The 19,395-nt window shown below is 43.2% G+C and overlaps 2 protein-coding genes across 10 annotated transcripts; both read left to right on the forward strand.

Annotated features, from left to right (window-relative positions):
• Positions 1 to 294: 294 nt before the first annotated feature.
• Positions 295 to 3,900, forward strand: LOC133921500 (protein NRT1/ PTR FAMILY 7.2-like). Its single transcript, XM_062366389.1, has 5 exons — positions 295 to 404; positions 713 to 887; positions 1,454 to 1,671; positions 2,076 to 2,632; positions 2,711 to 3,900. The coding sequence occupies exons 1-5, from the start codon at positions 402 to 404 to the stop codon at positions 3,573 to 3,575; spliced, it is 1,818 nt and encodes a 605-aa protein (XP_062222373.1). The 5' UTR covers positions 295 to 401; the 3' UTR covers positions 3,576 to 3,900.
• Positions 3,901 to 5,005: 1,105 nt separating this feature from the next.
• LOC133921501 (protein PHOTOPERIOD-INDEPENDENT EARLY FLOWERING 1-like) lies at positions 5,006 to 18,432 on the forward strand. Of its 9 annotated transcripts, none has more exons than XR_009910282.1 (22): positions 5,006 to 5,387; positions 7,255 to 7,414; positions 7,670 to 7,750; positions 7,877 to 7,984; positions 8,158 to 8,238; positions 8,345 to 8,433; positions 8,547 to 8,689; positions 8,766 to 8,815; positions 9,189 to 9,324; positions 9,421 to 9,504; positions 9,608 to 9,723; positions 9,856 to 9,894; positions 10,648 to 10,683; positions 10,872 to 10,940; positions 11,789 to 11,851; positions 11,927 to 15,077; positions 15,239 to 15,303; positions 15,391 to 15,461; positions 15,701 to 16,436; positions 16,954 to 17,435; positions 17,612 to 18,258; positions 18,360 to 18,432. XR_009910282.1 is itself a non-coding variant. In XM_062366391.1 (21 exons), the coding sequence occupies exons 2-21, from the start codon at positions 7,355 to 7,357 to the stop codon at positions 18,030 to 18,032; spliced, it is 6,081 nt and encodes a 2,026-aa protein (XP_062222375.1). In that variant the 5' UTR covers positions 5,006 to 5,387; positions 7,245 to 7,354; the 3' UTR covers positions 18,033 to 18,432. The 9 variants fall into 9 exon arrangements, 5 of the variants coding, with proteins under 5 accessions (XP_062222375.1, XP_062222374.1, XP_062222377.1 ...); XR_009910280.1 differs by having other exon boundaries at positions 18,363 to 18,432; XR_009910283.1 differs by having other exon boundaries at positions 17,612 to 18,243.
• Positions 18,433 to 19,395: the final 963 nt, after the last annotated feature.

Raw genomic sequence — 19,395 nt, forward strand, 5'->3', positions numbered from 1 at the left:
ACCAAGAACAGGCTGAATTTCTTGCGTGATTAAATGGGGATTCGCAAACAGGCAAAACCAAAAGAGACGGAGAGAAAGAGAGAGAGAGAGAGAGAGACAGTCATCGTTGATCGTGATGTCTCCTTTGAGCATCTACCTAAGATACCTGCAAGAGTGACATCGTGTGATCAATACACGCACACTCGCCCCTCCCTTTTGTTCTGCACATAAGCTGTCAGCCATCCTACCCGGCCTCTTTCTGAACTCTATAAATGGCACCAAACCCCTCCCTCGTTCTTGCTACAACCATCCCCATTCCCTTCCTCTTGCCCGGCCTCCTCACACGAGCAGCTGCCTCAGCTTCTCGTTGCATACATTCTGATAGAGGCGACTAGCTAGTGAGGAGTGCGAGGAGGGAAGAAATGGTTAGTACGCATAATATATACGTACACTCTTTGCTCGTTCTTGATACATCATCCTTCGCAGCATGCCAAAAACTTCAACTGTTTTCTGAAGTTCTGGACATGATTCAGTTTTGTATTGCTTTTGCCTTCAAGAATCTTTGTGTTTTCTGAAGTTATGTACAGTATTCGGTTTTGTATTGCTTTTGCCTTAAAGAGTCTTTATGCTTTCTGGAATCTGGATCAGTAAACCGTTGAGTTCAGTAGTGAACATAAGAGCAAGTAGAGTGATACTGGCAACTAACAGTATCTAGCTCGATCCATGCTTGCAGTCTGCGAACGACGGAGACATGAAGATGAGGGTGATCGTCGTGGAGGGACAGGAGATGAGGGCGCCGAAGGAGGACAAGTGCTGCGAGTACACCCTGGACGGCTCCGTCGACATCAAGGGCCGGCCAGCGGTGAAGGGTCTGTCCGGCGGATGGCTCGCCGGCGGCCTCATTCTCGGTAAGGATTAACCCGCTGTACGCTCATCTCCTTATAAATTAATAAATCAGCTGTTTATCTCCTCGCACACAAAAGCTAGCAAAAGAAAAAAGACAGAAAGAAAGATTTGATGACTACGCCTACCTTTCCAGTGAACTCTACATCGTCACTCTGAACTCTGAAGTGACGCGCCTCGAAGTGGCGGTAGGCACCCCGGTCTTTTTGTGTTGAATCCTGAGGTGACATCGGCCATGCAACGCCCGGAACTAGCAACACTGGCTGGCGTCTGGCGATCGATCTGTAGCGATGTGTGGACTGTATTGCGCTGCCATAAGCCTGCTTATTACTGGAACTAGAGCGGTGTGCTTTGGCTGTTCAGCCGGTTCTGTATTGCTTTCAATGGGAATGGCCGAAAGGCGAATTTCCTCATACTGTTTGCGTGCTTGTCGACTATCACTTTTGTTAGTACTATGTGTGTACGTTGACGTGTGATTAGCCATCAGACCTTGATACGTCCTGGACTCCATGGAATTGACGCGCTGATGATGGTGGACCGATGGTGATGCCGTTTTTTTTTTGGGTTGCAGTGAACCAGGGCCTGGCGACGCTGGCCTTCTTCGGCGTGAACGTGAACCTGGTACTGTTCCTGACGCGTGTACTGGGGCAGAGCAACGGCGACGCCGCCAACAACGTCAGCAAGTGGACGGGCACGGTGTACATGTTCTCCCTCATCGGCGCCTTCCTCAGCGACTCCTACTGGGGCCGATACAAGACCTGCGCCATATTCCAGGCCATTTTTGTGCTTGTAAGTACTACACGTCTACACGTAAATATCCATCTCTCCATGCCAATCTCGGCGTGATCGGAAGAGTTATAACGTTGCCACATCAACGGCATATATTCTTCGTGCTCGTGATACCGTTTCTACTTTGGCCTGTGCCTGAACTGTTGGTGGAGGAATCAATGGATAATGGTTCATGATGTATTCGTGCAAGCAAACACACATGCTCTTTGTATACGGCCGCAACCTCCGTGCTAATGTTTGCAGCTGTATCCATTTCGTCCGCATGCAAAGTTAGTTGATCTGAAGTGGACAGTCCATAGAGTTGTACACCGGTGGCGGTGATCGACAGACCCAAACACGTCACAGTCCCGTTGTACGTAGTTCCAAGATTACACAGCTGACCAGTGGCTGTCACACTACTGCAGGGCCTCGCGCTGCTGTCGGTGTCGTCGCACCTCTACCTGATCAGCCCGGTCGGGTGCGGCACGGAGCACGCGCCCTGCGGCCCGCACTCCGGCAAGGAGCTGGGGATCTTCTACATCGCGCTGTACATGATCGCGTTCGGCAACGGCGGGTACCAGCCCAACGTCGCCACCTTTGGCGCCGACCAGTTCGACGAGGAGGACCCAGCCGAGGCGCACTCCAAGGTCTCCTTCTTCAGCTACTTCTACCTCGCCCTCAACCTCGGCTCGCTCTTCTCCAACACCTTCCTCAGCTATCTCGAGGACAAGGGCAGCTGGGCCTTGGGCTTCTGGGCCTCCACCGCAGCCGCGGCAACTGCCTTGCTGCTGTTCCTGAGCGGGACGCTCCGGTACCGCTACTTCCAGCCCAGCGGAAACTCGATCGGCAGGATCTGCCAGGTCGCCTTCGCCTCGTGCAGGAACTGGAAGGCCAGTGCGTCGCCGGGAGTGCAGAGCCTGTACGAGAGCGACGAGAAGGCGGATGCCAGTGGCAGGAAGCTTCCGCACACAGAAGGCTTCAGGTACGTACAACTTCTGTAGTGAACCAGATGAGGTGAAGAACTGTGAACTGATCTTGATATGCACAACTTGTTATGCAGTTTCTTGGACCGCGCGGCGCACGCGGACACGGACTCCAATCTCGGCGCGCGCGACCCCTGGAAGTTGTGCACGGTGACGCAGGTGGAGGAGGTCAAGAGCATCCTGCGGCTCCTCCCCATCTGGCTCTGCACCATCCTCTACTCCGTCGTCTTCACCCAGATGGCCTCGCTCTTCGTAGTACAGGGCGCCGCAATGCGCCGCACCACCGCATTACCCGGCTTCTCCGTACCGCCGTCCAGCATGTCGGCCTTCGACATCCTCACCGTCGCCGCCACCATCTTCCTGTACCGCCGTGCCATCTGCCCGTTCCTGGCACGGCTCACCGGGCGCCGGACCGGCCCGTCCGAGCTGCAAAGGATGGGTCTCGGCCTGGTCGTGGGCGCCCTGGCCATGGCCACGGCCGGAACGGTCGAGCACTTCAGGAAGACCCGAGCCACCACAGCGATGAGCAGCGACCTACACATCATATGGCAGGTGCCGCAGTACGCGCTGATTGGCGTGTCGGAGGTGATGATGTACGTCGGGCAGCTCGAGTTCTTCAACAGCGAGATGCCCGACAGGCTCAAGAGCTTCGGGAGCGCGCTCTGCATGATGTCTATGTCGCTGGGGAACTACTTCAGCGACGTCATCGTGAGCGCGGTGACCAAACTCACTACGTCGCAGGGGCGGCCCGGGTGGATCCCGGCCGACCTAAACGAGGGTCACCTCGACAAGTTCTACTTCATGCTCGCCGTGCTGGCAATCGCGGACTTCGCGGTGTACCTCCTGTGCGCGAGCCGCTACAGGAATGGCAAGGTGGATGGGAGGAGCAACGACGTGGAGAAAGGGACGGCCGGTCAGGTGGCATCCCTGGTGTACGTGTGACTCAGCCGTCTCCGATGGGTGTCGTACTTAGTTCTTGAGATGGAGACTGCAGTTGGAACTGTTTTATCATGACGGGTTTTTCATTGATGATAGGAGAAATATGGGAATTAATGGGGGTGCGACTAAAGAATAAGGACTTGCTAAATACTCATACGCGTTGTTCTGTCATGTATTAACGTATAATGATCATTGTTCACATTTCATTTTGGCCAATGTAACAAGAGAGCACGACTGTTACTGACCACTTCTTTGCTTCTTCTTCGGAAGACCACTATTTTTGTTTTTGGTAGCGTTGCCTATCTTAATGTCTACTCATGCAGTTGCAAGCTCCTATGTTGCTACTTCACCTGTGTGCAAGGGTGTCTAGTTGGATCTTGATCCTAGCTAGGTGGAATTTGTTTTATTTGCGCTGGTACGACTAGGATCATAGAACTGGATTATAATATCATGATATAATCAAACCTCCGAAATACTTGGTGCAAATCAAGTTACACTATCTAGTTTGCTACTATTTTACATGGAAACATTTGATCACGATAAGAGGTAGGATCCGGATCGTGTTGTGTTGGCAAAAAATGAAATTACTCTGAAAATAGGTTGAAAATGAAACTTGAAATGTGTTTCAAGTTCATGAGAAGCAACAACAAGGAATCAAGGTGTTCCAACGGTAGGTGGGTGTACTCGCATCCCGTTTTATAGACTCCTGTGTCGCTTTGGGGTGATTGGGAGGGGGAAAGAGCGACAACCTCCTTCAATCAAGAAAACTCTAGCTCCGCTCCCTCCTCGCCACCGTCACTGCTGCTTCACGTAGCGATGCCTCTTTTAACCTAGTAGCATATCTCTCTCTTGCGTTATGATGTTTCTACTGTAGTCATGGTCGTGCCTTCCTCCATCCTCACCAGATTTGGCCTCCTTCTCATCAGATCTCAGCGGGTTTCAAACTGAGTTTCAAAGGACGATGCAGAACCTTTAAGTTTCAAACACGCTTCACATGTACGTCTTTTAAGTTCCTCAAGAATGAAACCTCAAGTTTCAAGCGAGTTTCCATAAGTATTTCAATTTCAGAAAAACAAAACTTTAAGTTTCAAAAAAAGGAAAAAAATCAAATAAAGTTTCAGGAATTACGAACTTTCAATAGGTGGATTCAAAGTTTAAGAAAGGTTTTAGAAAACAAATTTCTGACAATCGGTTCAGAATTCATGATGCATCAGGATTAGTTTTTTTTAGAGGAGCATGAGGTGTTAAGGAAGGAGTTTTTCTTTTTCGTTTTTGGTAAGTGCCATATCATCATATGGTATGGGCGCGGGCCTGGGTCCGGTGCCGAGGGGCTGATGCACCGGTCCATCCCATTACACTACACTTGTACCCACATACTACCCGGCCCAGTTTCTAAGCCCAATCTTCCATCCTCCCGATGCGCTCTGCGACTCTGCACCCGACGCCTGTCTGCCCGTCGCGTCGCTTCGATGCCCTCCTCGCAGTCGCGACTCGCCTCCTCCTCCCCGTTCCCCATTCGCCCCAAAGGCCTAAACCCTAGCCTCTCTCTCCGCGGGCTCTGGCCGCCGGTCCGTCCCCTCTTCCGCCGGTCGCCGGCGCCGGTGCAACCCGCCAGCTGCCAGTGCCTCCCGCCCGCTGCTACGCGGCCACCAGCGCCCTGTGCCCCCCTAACGCGAGGGAGACGCCGATCACCACCAGGCCGTCGCCGTCTGCCCGTCCGCACGTGTCGCAGCGCCGCCGGACGGCGCTCGCTAGTGGGGCAGTGCCTGCTGCCTTCGGTCTCCCGTGTCCCAGATCCCGCCGCGGCACCTGCAGGTTTGTACTTTGAATGTAGTATAGTTTAATTGCAACCTAGTGGGACTCCTAGCCTGTGACCCTTGCTCCATTTGTGCAACCGTCACTGCTGAACGCCACTGGCGTGGAGTGGAGACCTAATCCATCTAAACTTGAGCTGATTCCTTTTTAGTTGGTTATGATACCTAGCTTGCTTGGACCGATTGCTCGTTTTGTTATGCATAATCTCATTTTGCTTCTTTGCTGTTAGCGTCGAAATCCAAATATTATTTATTTTCTCCCCAACCCATCCAGTTTGCTAGCCTTATAGGTGGTTTTGCTTATTTTCGGAGCTTTTGGGGGGTTCAAGTGAACCTCCACGCTCCATGTGAAGTCAGCTGCTGGCTGTAGTCTTGGACTAGGCTCCTACTTTTGATGTGGGTCTGCGCTGCTCTGCCCCTGGGTTTTAGCATTTTAGGTGGGGTTTGTGTTGTTGGGTGTCAGAGGCTTGTGATGTTCGGGTTTTGAGGTCCGGTGTTGAATTTGATGAGATTTTTCTGTTGTCAAGTAATGTGGCATGGGTTTGTAGTTTGGACAATGGGAATGTGGCTACCCTGCATGATCATAGGACTTACATGATGTTGGTACCTTTAACTAATGCCAATAGAGTGGGGATTTTACCATATTCGAGAGGCCCTGAAGTCTGCTTGGTATTTTTTTTTCATATGTTAGAATTGTGCAGCTATTGTGGCAAAATTTCGTCTGTGTGCTTCAAAACTGGCTATATGGTTTGGATTTTTTAGTGGCACTGTGGCTGGCGGGCTGCAATATATTATTAGGACATTCATTCACGTCTTCGCCAGGCTGTAAGAGCTCAATTCATGTTCATTAGCCCTTTTAGTGATAGGAGACAGGGATGTTGCTGTGGCTCTGGGTTCTGTAACCAAGCTGTGAGATTGTTTTTGGTCAAATAATGCAACTTTACTATTTCATTGAATATCTGTGAATGAATTTTAGTATAACTAGGGTAAATGTTAGTGTGATGTATAGCTGTGGGATGTCTTTTTAACTGTTTCCGTGATTAAAATATTAGAATTAGGCTTCACAAGCTTGTGTCCTATCAAGCAATTGTAGGTCGAGGTAGGGTGAGCTGTTTTGTTGCAGTTCACGGAGGCAGCATTCTGCTTTCACGTGTACCAATGCATCACCATTTTCTTTCCTTTTCATTTTGGCTGTTAACTGTATTATTTGTCTTCATTGTTTACTGAATTAGAATGCCAAATAGCTACAGTTAGCGTGATATGCTTTGACTTTGACCTGTCCGTTGATCCCCGCTAGAATTCCTATATGTCAGATGTTAACTCCCTCAAAAAATCCTCATTGCCATGGAAGGAATGGGGAGCGTGAAAAGCCAAAGTTTTGTTACCAATGTGATAATAAGATATGTAGAAAGTTTGGAACAGCTCATAATTTATGCAAGCATAGCTTGGAGACCTGCTTTCACCTTTCGCTCTTTAGCTGCAGCAACGAAAACCATCATACTGCATCATCCATCTTTTGCCACATTGGCAGTGTCTTTTGTCGGTTCACTGTTTTTTTTTCTAACATTTTAAGTTAGCAATTCATGGAACTATCCATGGATAGAAGCGTGTGAAAGTTAGCAATCAACGTGCTAGAACCATAACTTATGCATCGGTTTCCTTGTACCATTATTACTTTTACTATATTTTACTATTACCAGTACCTTTATTATTATTGTTGTTTTCTCATCATCTTTTTAATTGGATCATGTGGGTTTCATCTCTAGCCTACCCCAACTTGCTTGGGACTAAAAGGCTTTGTTGCTATTGTTAAGTTATGTGATCTCTTTTTCTTGTTTACTCAATAAAGAATTGCTAGACTTTCTCAGGTACGAATTCAGTGAAAATTACTGCCCAGTTGGTATGCCAGTGCCAGTTTGCTGCATATGCCCTAAGATATGAGATAGTCCTGTGCAAGGGATCGGAAAGATGGCATCAAAAGGTCCCCGGTCAAAGCTGGATCATGAGACAAGAGCTAGACGTCAGAAGGTTAGCTCGCAGATTTGACATTTCATTAACCTATTGCACCATTTCTCTTCATCTTCCTCACCGGATTACTTCACACATTATACTTGCTTACTGCCATTTTTTTATCGTATCTCATAGTTGGAGAGGAAAATAAAGGGCATATTGTTCTTCTTTTGAGCATAATTTTCTGTTATTGTTGAATATCAGTATAATATATACTCCATCTTCACTTTGATTTTGATTACATTACCTGAATTTCTTATCTCATTGGTGCAGGCTCTTGAAGCTCCAAGAGAGCCTCGAAGGCCAAAAGTTCATTGGGACCATGTCCTTGCTGAGATGGTTTGGCTGGCAAAGGTTGCTCGCTAATACTACAATTGACAAATTGCAATCCCACTTTTTGTTGAGGAAAATCACATGAACTTATCACAAAATTGTAATTATTCTGGTTTTTTGGCTTGCTCAACTTTGTATATGTTTCAGGAGTTCGATTCTGAGAGAAAATGGAAGTTATCCATGGCTAAAAGGATTGCTCAAAGAGCCAATAAGAGCATAGTTAACCAAGCAACAAAGGGCGAGCGAAAGCAGAAGGTCTGACTTGTCTGTATGATATAGCTCATTTATGAAATAGTGTATATGTTTTTTTTTCCCAAAATGCTGCTGGGTGAACATGTGGTGCCCTAGTAATCCCAAAAACTGAATATGTAGATAATGAATCAGCATTCACATAATTTATTCTCAGTTTAATGATTTTTCTTCTACAGGAGGAGGAACATAGAATGAGAAAAGTAGCCCTTAATATTTCTAAGGACGTGAAGAAGTTCTGGATCAAAATAGAAAAGCTGGCAAGTTCATATTTATCTTTTAATGTTATGGCTTACTGTCACACTTGCTTTATAATGCCCCTTTACCAAGAAACTAAACTATATTGTTTTGGTTTGGGGAAAGCAGGTTGTCTATAAGAATCAACTAGAGCTTGAGGAAAGGAAGAAAAAGGCTCTTGATAAGCAACTTGATTTCCTTTTAGGTCAGACTGAAAGGTACTACCCTCTATCATTGGTTGATTTCATTATTGTTAATCTGACCATTATCATTTTTAATTTAGTTTCTTGCTGTATATTAACCTTCTGTTCTTTGGTATGATATTCACTAGGTATTCAACAATGTTGGCTGAAAACCTTGTGGACAGGCCCTATCCCCAAAAACTAGAAAATGGAACTTTGCAGACAAATCAATCATCCCATCCAGAGGATGTAGCGGAAGAGAACATAAATGCGCCAACTCCTGATGATCTTGGTAAGCTTAATGATGTATTTTGCATGTCTAAAGATCTTATTTTCCTTTCCTAGGTTTTAACAATCTCTTTTTGCAGATAATATGGAAGTGGATGATGATTACGAGAGCTCCTTGGATGAAGAGCCAGTAAGCCATTTTAGCTCCCTTGTTCAGTTTCTATTCGTTTGTAAGAGAGTGATTTTAAGGAACACTAGATTGAGGCACATTATTATTTTTTGTAAATGTGAGAAACATTTTCTTTCGGGGGTATTACCATCCTTATTTTCATTTATTGTGTTACTATTTTTTTATATTGCACTGTTATATTGCAGTTCAGAGATTTCTGTTGATTAATTATTGTTCAGAGTAGCAAAAGTTTATAATAGATCTTAACATACTGTTAACTCAAGTCTTTTTTTAAGCTGCTTAACAGTATAAGAACATCATATTTTCTATTCTTTGTGGGGTTGTTTTCAATATTTTGTAATATGAATCATACTGGTATGTGTGAATGCTGCAGGAAGATGATGAGCGCACAATTGATGAGGATGAAGCTCAGATCACAGAAGCTGAGCGCAATGAAGAATTAGCTGCTTTACAGGCAGAAGCTGACCTACCACTGGATGATATTCTCAAGATGTACACAGAAACCAAAGGTGAAAATCTCCAACATTGATTCTATTTTACCCACTGTCACGTATAGGTAGAAACAGATGCTATGCTACTTGGCACCCAATTGATAATTTGATCAGTTCAATATTTCTCAGTTAGCAGGGAAGGCAGTCCAGACAGCAAAGACATTTTAAGTAATTTAGATTCAAAGACTTTGATTGTAGGTGAGATAATGCAGATACCTTCATGGAATTAGGAAGCTGTACTGTAAACTCCTTGATGGCTTTTCTTATGATTGTTGTGGATCATTTGTTTTTCCCTTTTCAGATTCTTCGAACCAGGCTAATGGTCATGAACCTGCTCAATCTTCAAGTGACGAAGGCAATTCTTCTGAGGAAGTGGATGATGGCCATTCTTATGCTGAGTTTGTGAAGAAGAATCATGTATGCTTTGCTTACTTTTTGTGTCTTTTTTGTGTGTCTATGTGTTGGGGTTATTCTTTTTTCTTATTGGGGGATGAAACCCTGCACATAGAATGTTCTCTGATGTTTCCACCGAACTTTCTTACTTTGCAGGGAAAAAGTAATGGCAATATCTCTGCTATCGATGAGCAGGCATGTTCTAATCATCTGTGCTGTTGTTTATTTTTTTTCCCAGTCACTGTCTGAGGGAGAACTCTCCAGTAATAGTTTTTATGTGACAGGAATATAGGAATAAGCTATTGTTTTGAGACCTAATTCCCTGAGTGGTCATGGGACAGAAAGGATGTTTACGGTAGCTTTGCGTGGAATAGCCCCCTTCTTTTGATAGTATCAGCCCAACTAAACTTCTTTTTTTGAAACTGCCCACCTAAATTTTTACGTAGGCCAAGACCAAGGAGGTATTGAGTCGAGAAAACAATACCCCTGTTTCATGAAATACTTCAGCTATTCAACTTCCCCTGCCAGCTTTAAAAAACTATGGGAAGGAGCAAAAAGAAATGCAATAAGTACTTTCTTGAGTTTCTGAATGGGTGCATTATCAATTCTCGATAGAATATTGATATAGGCGCTTATACATTGTGAAATGGAGGAGAGTAATTTGCATTTTGCAATATTAGGGACTTTATAAGATTTTTTTAAAAAAAATAGCTCATCAATGCCAATGTTGACTGAAATGCTCAAATATATTTCCAGTGATTTAGCTCTGGGTTTGGCATATCCAGCTTTGGGTTATGTTGCCAAGTAATCCTAGATCAAATGGTCTTTTGTTTAAATAAACCAAGGCCAAAAAGACTATTGCTTTTTGGTATTATTTGGGGATTGTATGGTGGTGTGATTAATATATTCAATCAATTTATAATAACCGAGATATTCTGTTATATTCAGGAGGACGAAGATTATGTTGCTGCTGATGAAGGAAAGGTAGCATCGCTGTACTCATGTTTCCTCATCACTTTCTTGTTTCCAGTATTACATCAACCTATTTGGGTGTGATTTTAAGTTTATATTTGAAAAATTGAAAACTAAAGTCGCCAACTAGTGGAGTTGTCATGTACATTAAGTCCTCCCTCTGCCTCTTGAATCTTCATATTTGATTATCTCTTTGATAGGATGACGAAGCAACTTTGTCTGAAGAGGAAGAATTGGCAAAGAAAGAAGACCCTGATCATCTGGAAGAGGTGATTTCAGGCATCAATTAGTAATATTATTGAATTGTTTGCGTTGTCGTGCTGAAATGCTCTAGTTCAGTTTTGATTGCATTAAGCGTAAACTTGACAGTACGGCAGCTCTTGAAAATTAATCCCTTAGCATTGTTATCCTGTACAGCTATTTAAGGCTAACGATTTCCTATTCAGAAGTTTTCCTGGTTAATTTTGTCCTTGAAGGGCATTCTGGGTATATCAAGAGATTAAATTAGTGGAAAATCTCTTTTCAGCTGCCTGCTACCACCTTTGGTCACACAAACATGTTTTATGTGGGATTAATATGTACAAAGAAACTTTTGGTCGTGCAAGCTTGTTGTAGAATGAATGCCACATGAAAATAGGGGCTTTATTTAACAAAAGACTACAAAAGTGCTCGCCATAAGTTTGGGAGGGATATGATTATGTCTTGTGGATGAGACTGAGAGTGTTGATTCAACTATTTGGGACTCTTTAGGAAAAATATCCACAGATGCTTTAAATCTACTGGCGTTCCATACCTTTTTGTTTTGTCTAAATAATCTCTCTCTCTCTCTCTCTCTCTCTCTCTCTCTAGACAAGCGGTTTTTTGTTAATAAAACCATACCTGGAGTCCAAGGTGTGACAGTCTAATAGTCTATGCATAAGGATCAACATCACCCTGTCTAAATAATATGTCGCTAAGTCCTTGTTATGGTTTCAGAGGTTGTACTAGGACTGCCCTATGGTCGTCAATAACAAAAACGTCCTAATTTACTAGTAATGACATCTACTTTCAGGGTCTCATATTTCTTGCAAATGTTCTGCTAACTATGGATTCGTGGTTGTATTTCTTTGAAATGCAGATTAAGTTACTGCAGAAGGAGAGTGAGATCCCACTAGAAGAACTTCTTGCGAGGTACCAAAAGGTACAGTTAGCATTTCTGTTTGCTTTCTTGAAACAATTTATTGTGTTCCCTTTGTAATACCTTTTTTATATTCAGGATGGCTATGAAGATCATGGGACAACTGAGTTGGAGAATTCACCCAGTTTTGTGAAAGAGGTCGATACTGACATGTCTGTGGATGATGACTCAGCAAATATTTTGAAAGCGAACAGTGATGCATATGAGGCTCACCAATCCATGGACATGCTGGAAACTGAGCATAATGTGAGTGCTAATGCTCTAGAATCGGTAGCAGCCTCAGAGCCTTGTGTGCAAGAAAACTTTTTGGAAGAGGATAAGGTCACTGATGTTAAGACGGTCGATGGTAATAAGAGTGATGATGTAATTGCTGATGCTGCGGCTGCTGCAAGATCAGCACAACCAACTGGTAACACCTTCTTGACAACAAAAGTGCGCACAAAGTTCCCGTTCCTTCTTAAGCATTCTCTTCGTGAATACCAGCATATAGGTTTGGATTGGTTGGTTGCTATGTATGAGAAGAGGCTTAATGGAATTCTAGCAGATGAGATGGGTTTAGGGAAGACAATCATGACTATCTCCTTGCTGGCACACCTTGCATGTGAGAAGGGGATATGGGGTCCACATCTTATCGTTGTGCCGACCAGTGTTATGCTGAATTGGGAGACTGAATTTCTCAAGTGGTGTCCTGCTTTTAAAATACTGACTTATTTTGGAAGTGCAAAGGAGAGAAAGCAGAAACGTCAGGGCTGGATGAAACCAAATTACTTCCATGTATGCATCACAACATACAGGCTTGTTATTCAGGACTCTAAAGTATTTAGGCGAAAAAAATGGAAGTATCTTATTCTTGATGAGGCTCACCTAATAAAGAACTGGAAATCACAGAGATGGCAGACTTTGCTTAATTTTAATTCAAAGCGTCGCATTCTTTTGACTGGAACTCCTTTGCAAAACGACCTTATGGAACTTTGGTCTCTCATGCACTTTTTGATGCCTCATGTGTTTCAGTCTCACCAAGAGTTCAAAGATTGGTTCTGCAACCCAATTTCAGGAATGGTGGAGGGCCAAGATAAAGTTAACAAGGAAGTCATAGATCGACTGCACAATGTCCTTCGTCCATTTATACTCCGTCGATTGAAACGGGATGTTGAGAAACAGTTGCCAAAGAAGCATGAGCATGTTATATACTGCCGACTTTCTAGAAGACAAAGAAACTTATATGAAGATTTTATTGCTAACTCAGAGACACAATCAACACTGGCAAGTGGGAATTATTTTGGCATGATTAGTATCATTATGCAACTTAGAAAGGTCTGTAACCATCCAGATCTTTTTGAAGGTCGCCCAATAATAAGCTCATTTGACATGTCAGGGATTAACATGCAGCTCAGCTATTCTGTTTGCATGCTCCTTGATAAGAGTCCATTTTCTCAGGTTGACTTATCTGATATGAATTTTGTGTTTACTCAAAATGAATTTAGCATGACTTCCTGGGAAGTTGACAAGGTTGTTGCTGCTTTTTCTCCAAGCATCACCTCCATGGGCTCTGGTCTGGAGATTTCTTGCTCTAATAAGGATCATCAGGGAAGTAATTTAACAAATATTTTTGAAGATATTCAGAAAGCACTACGGGAGGAGAGAATAAAAGAATCCAGAGAAAGGGCAGCTTCCATTGCATGGTGGAATAAGGTACGGTGTCAAAAGAGGCCTGTCTATGGCACGGACATGAGAGAGGTTTTGACTGTAAAACATCCTGTATCTGATGTTCTTGAGAAGAGGAACAACGCGTTGTGCCACATGGATTATTCATCAAGCCTAGCAGATCTTGTTGTTCCATCCGTGGAACGCTTTCAGAAAATGCTTGATATTGTTGAATCATTTACATGTGCAATTCCAGCTGCACGAGCTCCTACCCCTGTTTGCTGGTGCAGCAAAGGGAAATCTCCTGTTTTTATTGAGCCAGCATATCGAGAAACATGCATGAATGAGTTTTCTCCCATTCTTTCTCCTATACGGCCTGCAATTGTTCGCCGTCAAGTCTACTTCCCTGACAGGCGTTTGATCCAGTTTGATTGTGGGAAGTTGCAGGAGCTTGCTGTTTTGCTGAGGCGTTTGAAGTCAGAAGGGCACAGAGCCTTGATATTTACTCAGATGACTAAGATGCTTGACGTCTTGGAAGAGTTCATAAATTTATATGGATATACATATTTACGTCTAGATGGTTCTACCCCACCAGAAGAGAGGCAGACTCTAATGCAGAGGTTCAATACTAATCCAAAGTTTTTCCTTTTCATTTTGTCCACTCGTAGCGGTGGTGTGGGAATCAACCTAGTAGGTGCAGACACTGTCATCTTCTACGACAGTGACTGGAACCCTGCAATGGACCAACAAGCGCAAGACAGATGTCACAGGATTGGTCAGACTCGTGAAGTTCACATATATAGACTCATTAGTGAAAGCACTATAGAGGAGAATATTCTCAAGAAAGCAAATCAGAAACGAGCTCTTGATGATCTAGTGATACAGCGAGGTAGCTACAATACAGAATTCTTCAAGAAACTTGATCCCATGGAATTCTTTTCTGGGCATACGTCTCTTAATGTGGAAAATCAACAGAAGGAATGCTGTATGGCTTCTGGATCTTCAAATGAAGTGGGTCTGGTGCTGTCAAATGCAGATGTGGAAGCAGCTATTAGACAAGCAGAGGATGAAGCTGACTATATGGCTCTCAAGAAGCTGGAGCAGGAAGAAGCTGTGGACAATCAAGAGTTCAGTGAGGAGGTTGCTGGAAGACTAGAGGATGATGAGTTTGTAAATGAGGAGGATGTAAAACCCGATGAACACATTAATGAAGAACATAAATACAACTCTTCTGATGCGGATAAGGAGAAGAATGTCGCTTTTCCTATCAATCAATTAGATGAAGAAAAGGCTCTTACATTGGCTGGTGGGGACGAAGATATTGACATGCTTGCTGATGTGAAACAGATGGCTGCTGCAGCTGCTGCCGCAGGACAAGCAAGTTCGTCTTTTGAAAATCAGCTCCGGCCAATCGATAGATACGCAATGCGTTTTATGGAACTCTGGGATCCAGTAATCAACAAAGCTGCTGTAAATCATCAGGTAAATATTGAAGAAGAAGAATGGGAGCTTGATCGTATTGAAAAACTCAAAGAAGATTTAGAAGCAGAAATTGATGAAGACCAGGAACCACTTTCTTATGAGTGTAAGTAATTTTACATCAATGTTAACTTAATATTTGTCACTTGGAACAATTTATTTAGTGTCACTAGCATTTTCTGCTTTTTAGCTGGAGCTAGTGTTCTCCTCAGTGTACCTATCCTTCCTTTCTTATGCTTTCGTATATTGACATCATCCCAATTGCAGCATGGGATGTTGATTTTGCTACCACAGCCTATCGCCAACATGTTGAGGCTCTAACTCAAAAGCAGGTCATTTATGGCTTACTAACTTGTATTATTATGTACGTATCTCGACACATAATGCCTGATGGTCTGACATGGTGTAAGTACTTGCAGTTGTTGGAAGAACAAGAAAGACAAGCTCGTGAAGCAGCAAAAGAATTGGAGGAAAAGAATGATAATATAAGGTAGTGAATGGCAATTTGTGCTTCTAAAACATCAGCAATTCTAGTTCTGAATATATAGTACACTGTTTAAGTCTATGGTTCCTCTATGGCACTTATTTTGCTTCAACTTGCAGAACTAGCACATTATATATCCACTTTTTATTTCCATTTGATGCTTTTTTTGGCTGGTGACTTTTCGTTTAGGATTTAGGTGCCCTTAGATACACTATTGACTATTTCCTTTTATTATCCTTTTTCAGCATTAACCATAGAAAGTCAAAAAAGAACAAAAAGAAGACAGGCAAGTTTAAGTCCCTGAAAAAAGGGCGTTTGATATCTGAGTCAGAGGTTGTACCGGAGGAAACATCTGTAGATACAATGAGCAGTGATGACAATGCACCCTCACCTGAGCTTTTAAGTGATGAATCACCACAACATTATTCTATGAAGCGTAAAAAGGTAATGTCTGCGACCGAGGAAGAAAACAGTAACAGAAGTGTGAAGAAGCTCAAAAAAGCCCACAAATCAAATTCTATTTCGGAAGCCTTGTCACTTAAGCACTTGTTCGAGGGCAAGCAGCTTAAGTTGAAGGAGGAGCTTAATGGTTCTGACCCAAAATCAGCAATTAGAACTAAGAGCGATAGCAGAATTTCCATCCCTTGCATGTCAGTAAAACGTGTCATTGTAATCAAGCCTGAGAGGCTGAAAAAGAAGGGAATATGGTCTCGAGATTGTGTTCCAGACTCATGGACATCTGAGGAAGATGCGGTTCTTTGCGCAACTGTACATGAGTACGGTCCCTTTTGGGAACTGGCTAGTGATATTCTTCATTCCTTACCTGGTGGGGCATTTTATAAGGGTAGATATCATCATCCTGTACATTGCTGTGAGAGATACCGAGAACTGTTCTGCAAACATGCCATGTCAGCAACAGAAAATTCAAACAGTGAAAAAGTTCCTACTGGGACTGGGAAGGCTATACTGAGAGTATCGGAGGTGAGTTGGATTTATTGTATTCCTAGATATTGGACTAATTTTTTTAAACCAAGATATTATGCTAATTTTCATTATGAAAATCTTTTTTAATGTGCACAATTTGACCAGGATCTACTTATTCTGAAATTATGCAAGTAAACATCCCAAAGACAGTATGGATTACCGGTAGAAACCCTCAGTTGAAGTAACTTGAAGTAAAATTTCCTGCACTTTAGCTCCTAAATTGGCCAATTTGTCATCAAAATATGGCTAGGGATTTATGATTACTAGTTATGGTAACTGTTAAGCACCAACAACTGTGCTGTTTTATGAGGTTTAAATCTTCAATACGACCAATTATCAAGCCAGCATAGCTGGTTAAGTAAACAGGTGGAGGCATGAGTTTATGCGTGCCATGCTTAATCCATGTGTTAACCTGCTAAAGTGCATCTTATTGTGCTTTTAGTCGTAATGAACTGCAGAAATCAAAGCTTATATGTATGCTCAAATTGATGATTTATGATGTCTTTTCTTTCAGGATCAAACTCAGATGTTAGTGAATGTGACTAGTGAACTTCCTAACAATGAATTACTTCTCCAGAAACACTTTGTGGCTGTACTTTCATCTGTCTGGAGATCAAAATGTCGACGTGATCCCCGCCATGTTACTAGTACTTACTCTAGTGCTCTCCATATGTTTTCTCCTGGTGGATTTAGTAAGAACTGGTCCATGACAAACTTTAGACCAAGCTTCACTCTAGTTAGGACAGCCCTTACAGATGCTCAGGTTGAATGTACACAATTGGTGATTCCACCAACAGCGAGAAATCAGAAATACTGTCGGAACTTTTTGGAATTAGAGTTGGATTTCCTGACAGATCAGCATGGTTATGAGGAGGACTTCCCAGCTATAGTGAATGTGTCCATACTAGAACTAGAAATACCTAAACATGCTGTGGAACCAGTGGAACCATCATTACTGTCTGGACTTTCTTGTAGGCAAGCTGAGAATCGACTCAGGTCAGTGTTGATTTAAGTCTTCATGCTTTGCTGTTATGATGGTGGTTACCATCGCTATCCTTCTTTTGGATTAAGATAAAACATTTAGACTTTGAATTGCTTGAATCTTCCTAATATTTAGCCAACCTCTAGTACACTAACTAATGTTAGTGCATCATTTACATTCATCTATGCAGGATAGCATCAGAAGCTTGTTTTGAAGGTGAAGGTTCTCATTGGGCATCATCAGCTTTCCACATATATGATCCCGCACGGCACAAATCTGGTCTGAAGTCCACAGGAAAGCACAAGGCAGCATCAGAATCTGGAAGACATCCCAGATCCAAAATCCAGAAGATTACTGAACCACATCAGGAAGGGCCAATTGGAATGAATAATTTTCTCCGGACGCCTGGCCAACTATTGCCAAATACAGCTGAATTTCATATTAGCGAGTCCCTGTCTGACTTTGGTATCTGTGATTCTGAATTCACCTACTCTGAGGATCTCTCTCAGGAGACTGACCACCTCGAGTTCCTCCCATACCAGGAGGACCCTGGTTTCCTTCATGGTATTGAGGAGTTGGAACCTCTTTCAGATTTGACAGACATTGGATGAAAATAAATGAACAAATTGTTCCGGATGCCCCTTCTATCAAGATGAGAGAAGATTCTGTGGTAGGAGCCCAAGGATACAGCTTGAGTTGCTCATCCGTGCATAAATGTGCTGCAAGCTTGATCTAGCTTGGCTCGAGCAAAGCTGTTGGCTTGGTGAGGTCACATTGATCTGACAGGCATGGAGGATGGGTTTGCACTAATGGAGGCATTGGGTAATTTCCATACATGTATGTATATTGATAGTCTAGAATTTAGGGTGTAGAAATGTCTCCCTTATTTATGTTTGGGGGTAGACCTTGTAACTCGACCACATGGAAATTTTGTTTAGCAGGTACCAACCGAGAAAGGGAAAGAGGAAGCCCTCGGCATCACCCATTCATTGTTGTTTCTTGTGTTTTGATCATTCTCTGTTTGATCCAGGGTTATTTGGCTAACTTAGCATTGGAAACATCTCAGATGTCAAGTTGTTGCTCGCCATCTCGGTATCAGGAATTTAGGATGGGGTGCCAATATAGCTGTAAAAGAATGATCAGAGTCAATTAAAGCTTATGGGAAGCACTGTCTGGTCAAGAAATCAATGCTTGGGATCAATATCTTATCAGAATTGGTTTCCAGTTTCTCTTGAGGAACACAATTTCTTTGATTGTGATCCTGAATGAATCTTTTGATTCGAAGGCTTATTCCATGGGAGGTACGAGCGTGACCCATAGGTACGTGATACATGTATGTACAAACGTGAAGGTAGCAATCCCTGTTGTAGTGTTGTGGGCTTTAGGTGCAGTGGACGCTGGTTTTTAAGTTATGTCTGTCGATAGCCTTTCATTCAGTTGTTAGGGTTGGGGATACCGCCTTATGCTGCTGCATTCTGCAACAGGACGTGTCTCCATAATGATTTGGCAAGTCGCAATTCCGCACTGCTAGCAGCGCCGAGATGATGTATTAATGGTTTATTATCTTGCTTGAAAACGATTTGGAGCTTACGGGTATTCAGTCTTGCCCTCTCAGAATCTGCAAGCTGACGGATTTGAGCTGTCCATTCGGCATTGGAGTGCCCCCGTTTGCTGACATTTTAATTCTTCAGCATTTTATACTTTCAGCTTTCGCTACCGTAACAGATAGCAGTAGCCATGACCCATGAGTTCGTCTGTTCGTGCAAAGTCCAAATTGTTCTGATTCGTCAGGTTGCCAGGCACGAGATTTCTTTTTTGGAGGCATGACATACGCCTGAACACGGTACAATTAGGGTCCGTTTAGTTGCTCGTATAGTCTATTCTAACCTTGTATCTAATGAGTCTATGTGTATATAATGTTATTTATTTAGTTGGTTATATGTGTTTAATCTAGTTAAAAAGATATGTGTTTGG

This window comes from Phragmites australis, chromosome 6, assembly GCF_958298935.1.
Source record: "Phragmites australis chromosome 6, lpPhrAust1.1, whole genome shotgun sequence".
Taxonomy (NCBI): Eukaryota; Viridiplantae; Streptophyta; class Magnoliopsida; order Poales; family Poaceae; genus Phragmites; species Phragmites australis.

Excerpts from the sequence above, each read along its gene's own strand:
- LOC133921500 (XM_062366389.1), top strand. Across the intron at positions 1,672-2,075 it reads TCCAGGCCATTTTTGTGCTT|GGCCTCGCGCTGCTGTCGGT; the intron begins GTAAGTACTACA and ends ACACTACTGCAG. Across the intron at positions 2,633-2,710 it reads CCGCACACAGAAGGCTTCAG|TTTCTTGGACCGCGCGGCGC; the intron begins GTACGTACAACT and ends CTTGTTATGCAG.
- LOC133921501 (XM_062366391.1), top strand. The coding sequence starts at position 7,355 with ATGGCATCAAAAGGTCCCCGGTCAAAGCTGGATCATGAGACAAGAGCT. Across the intron at positions 7,415-7,669 it reads CAAGAGCTAGACGTCAGAAG|GCTCTTGAAGCTCCAAGAGA; the intron begins GTTAGCTCGCAG and ends TCATTGGTGCAG. Across the intron at positions 9,325-9,420 it reads GATGTACACAGAAACCAAAG|TTCAATATTTCTCAGTTAGC; the intron begins GTGAAAATCTCC and ends TAATTTGATCAG.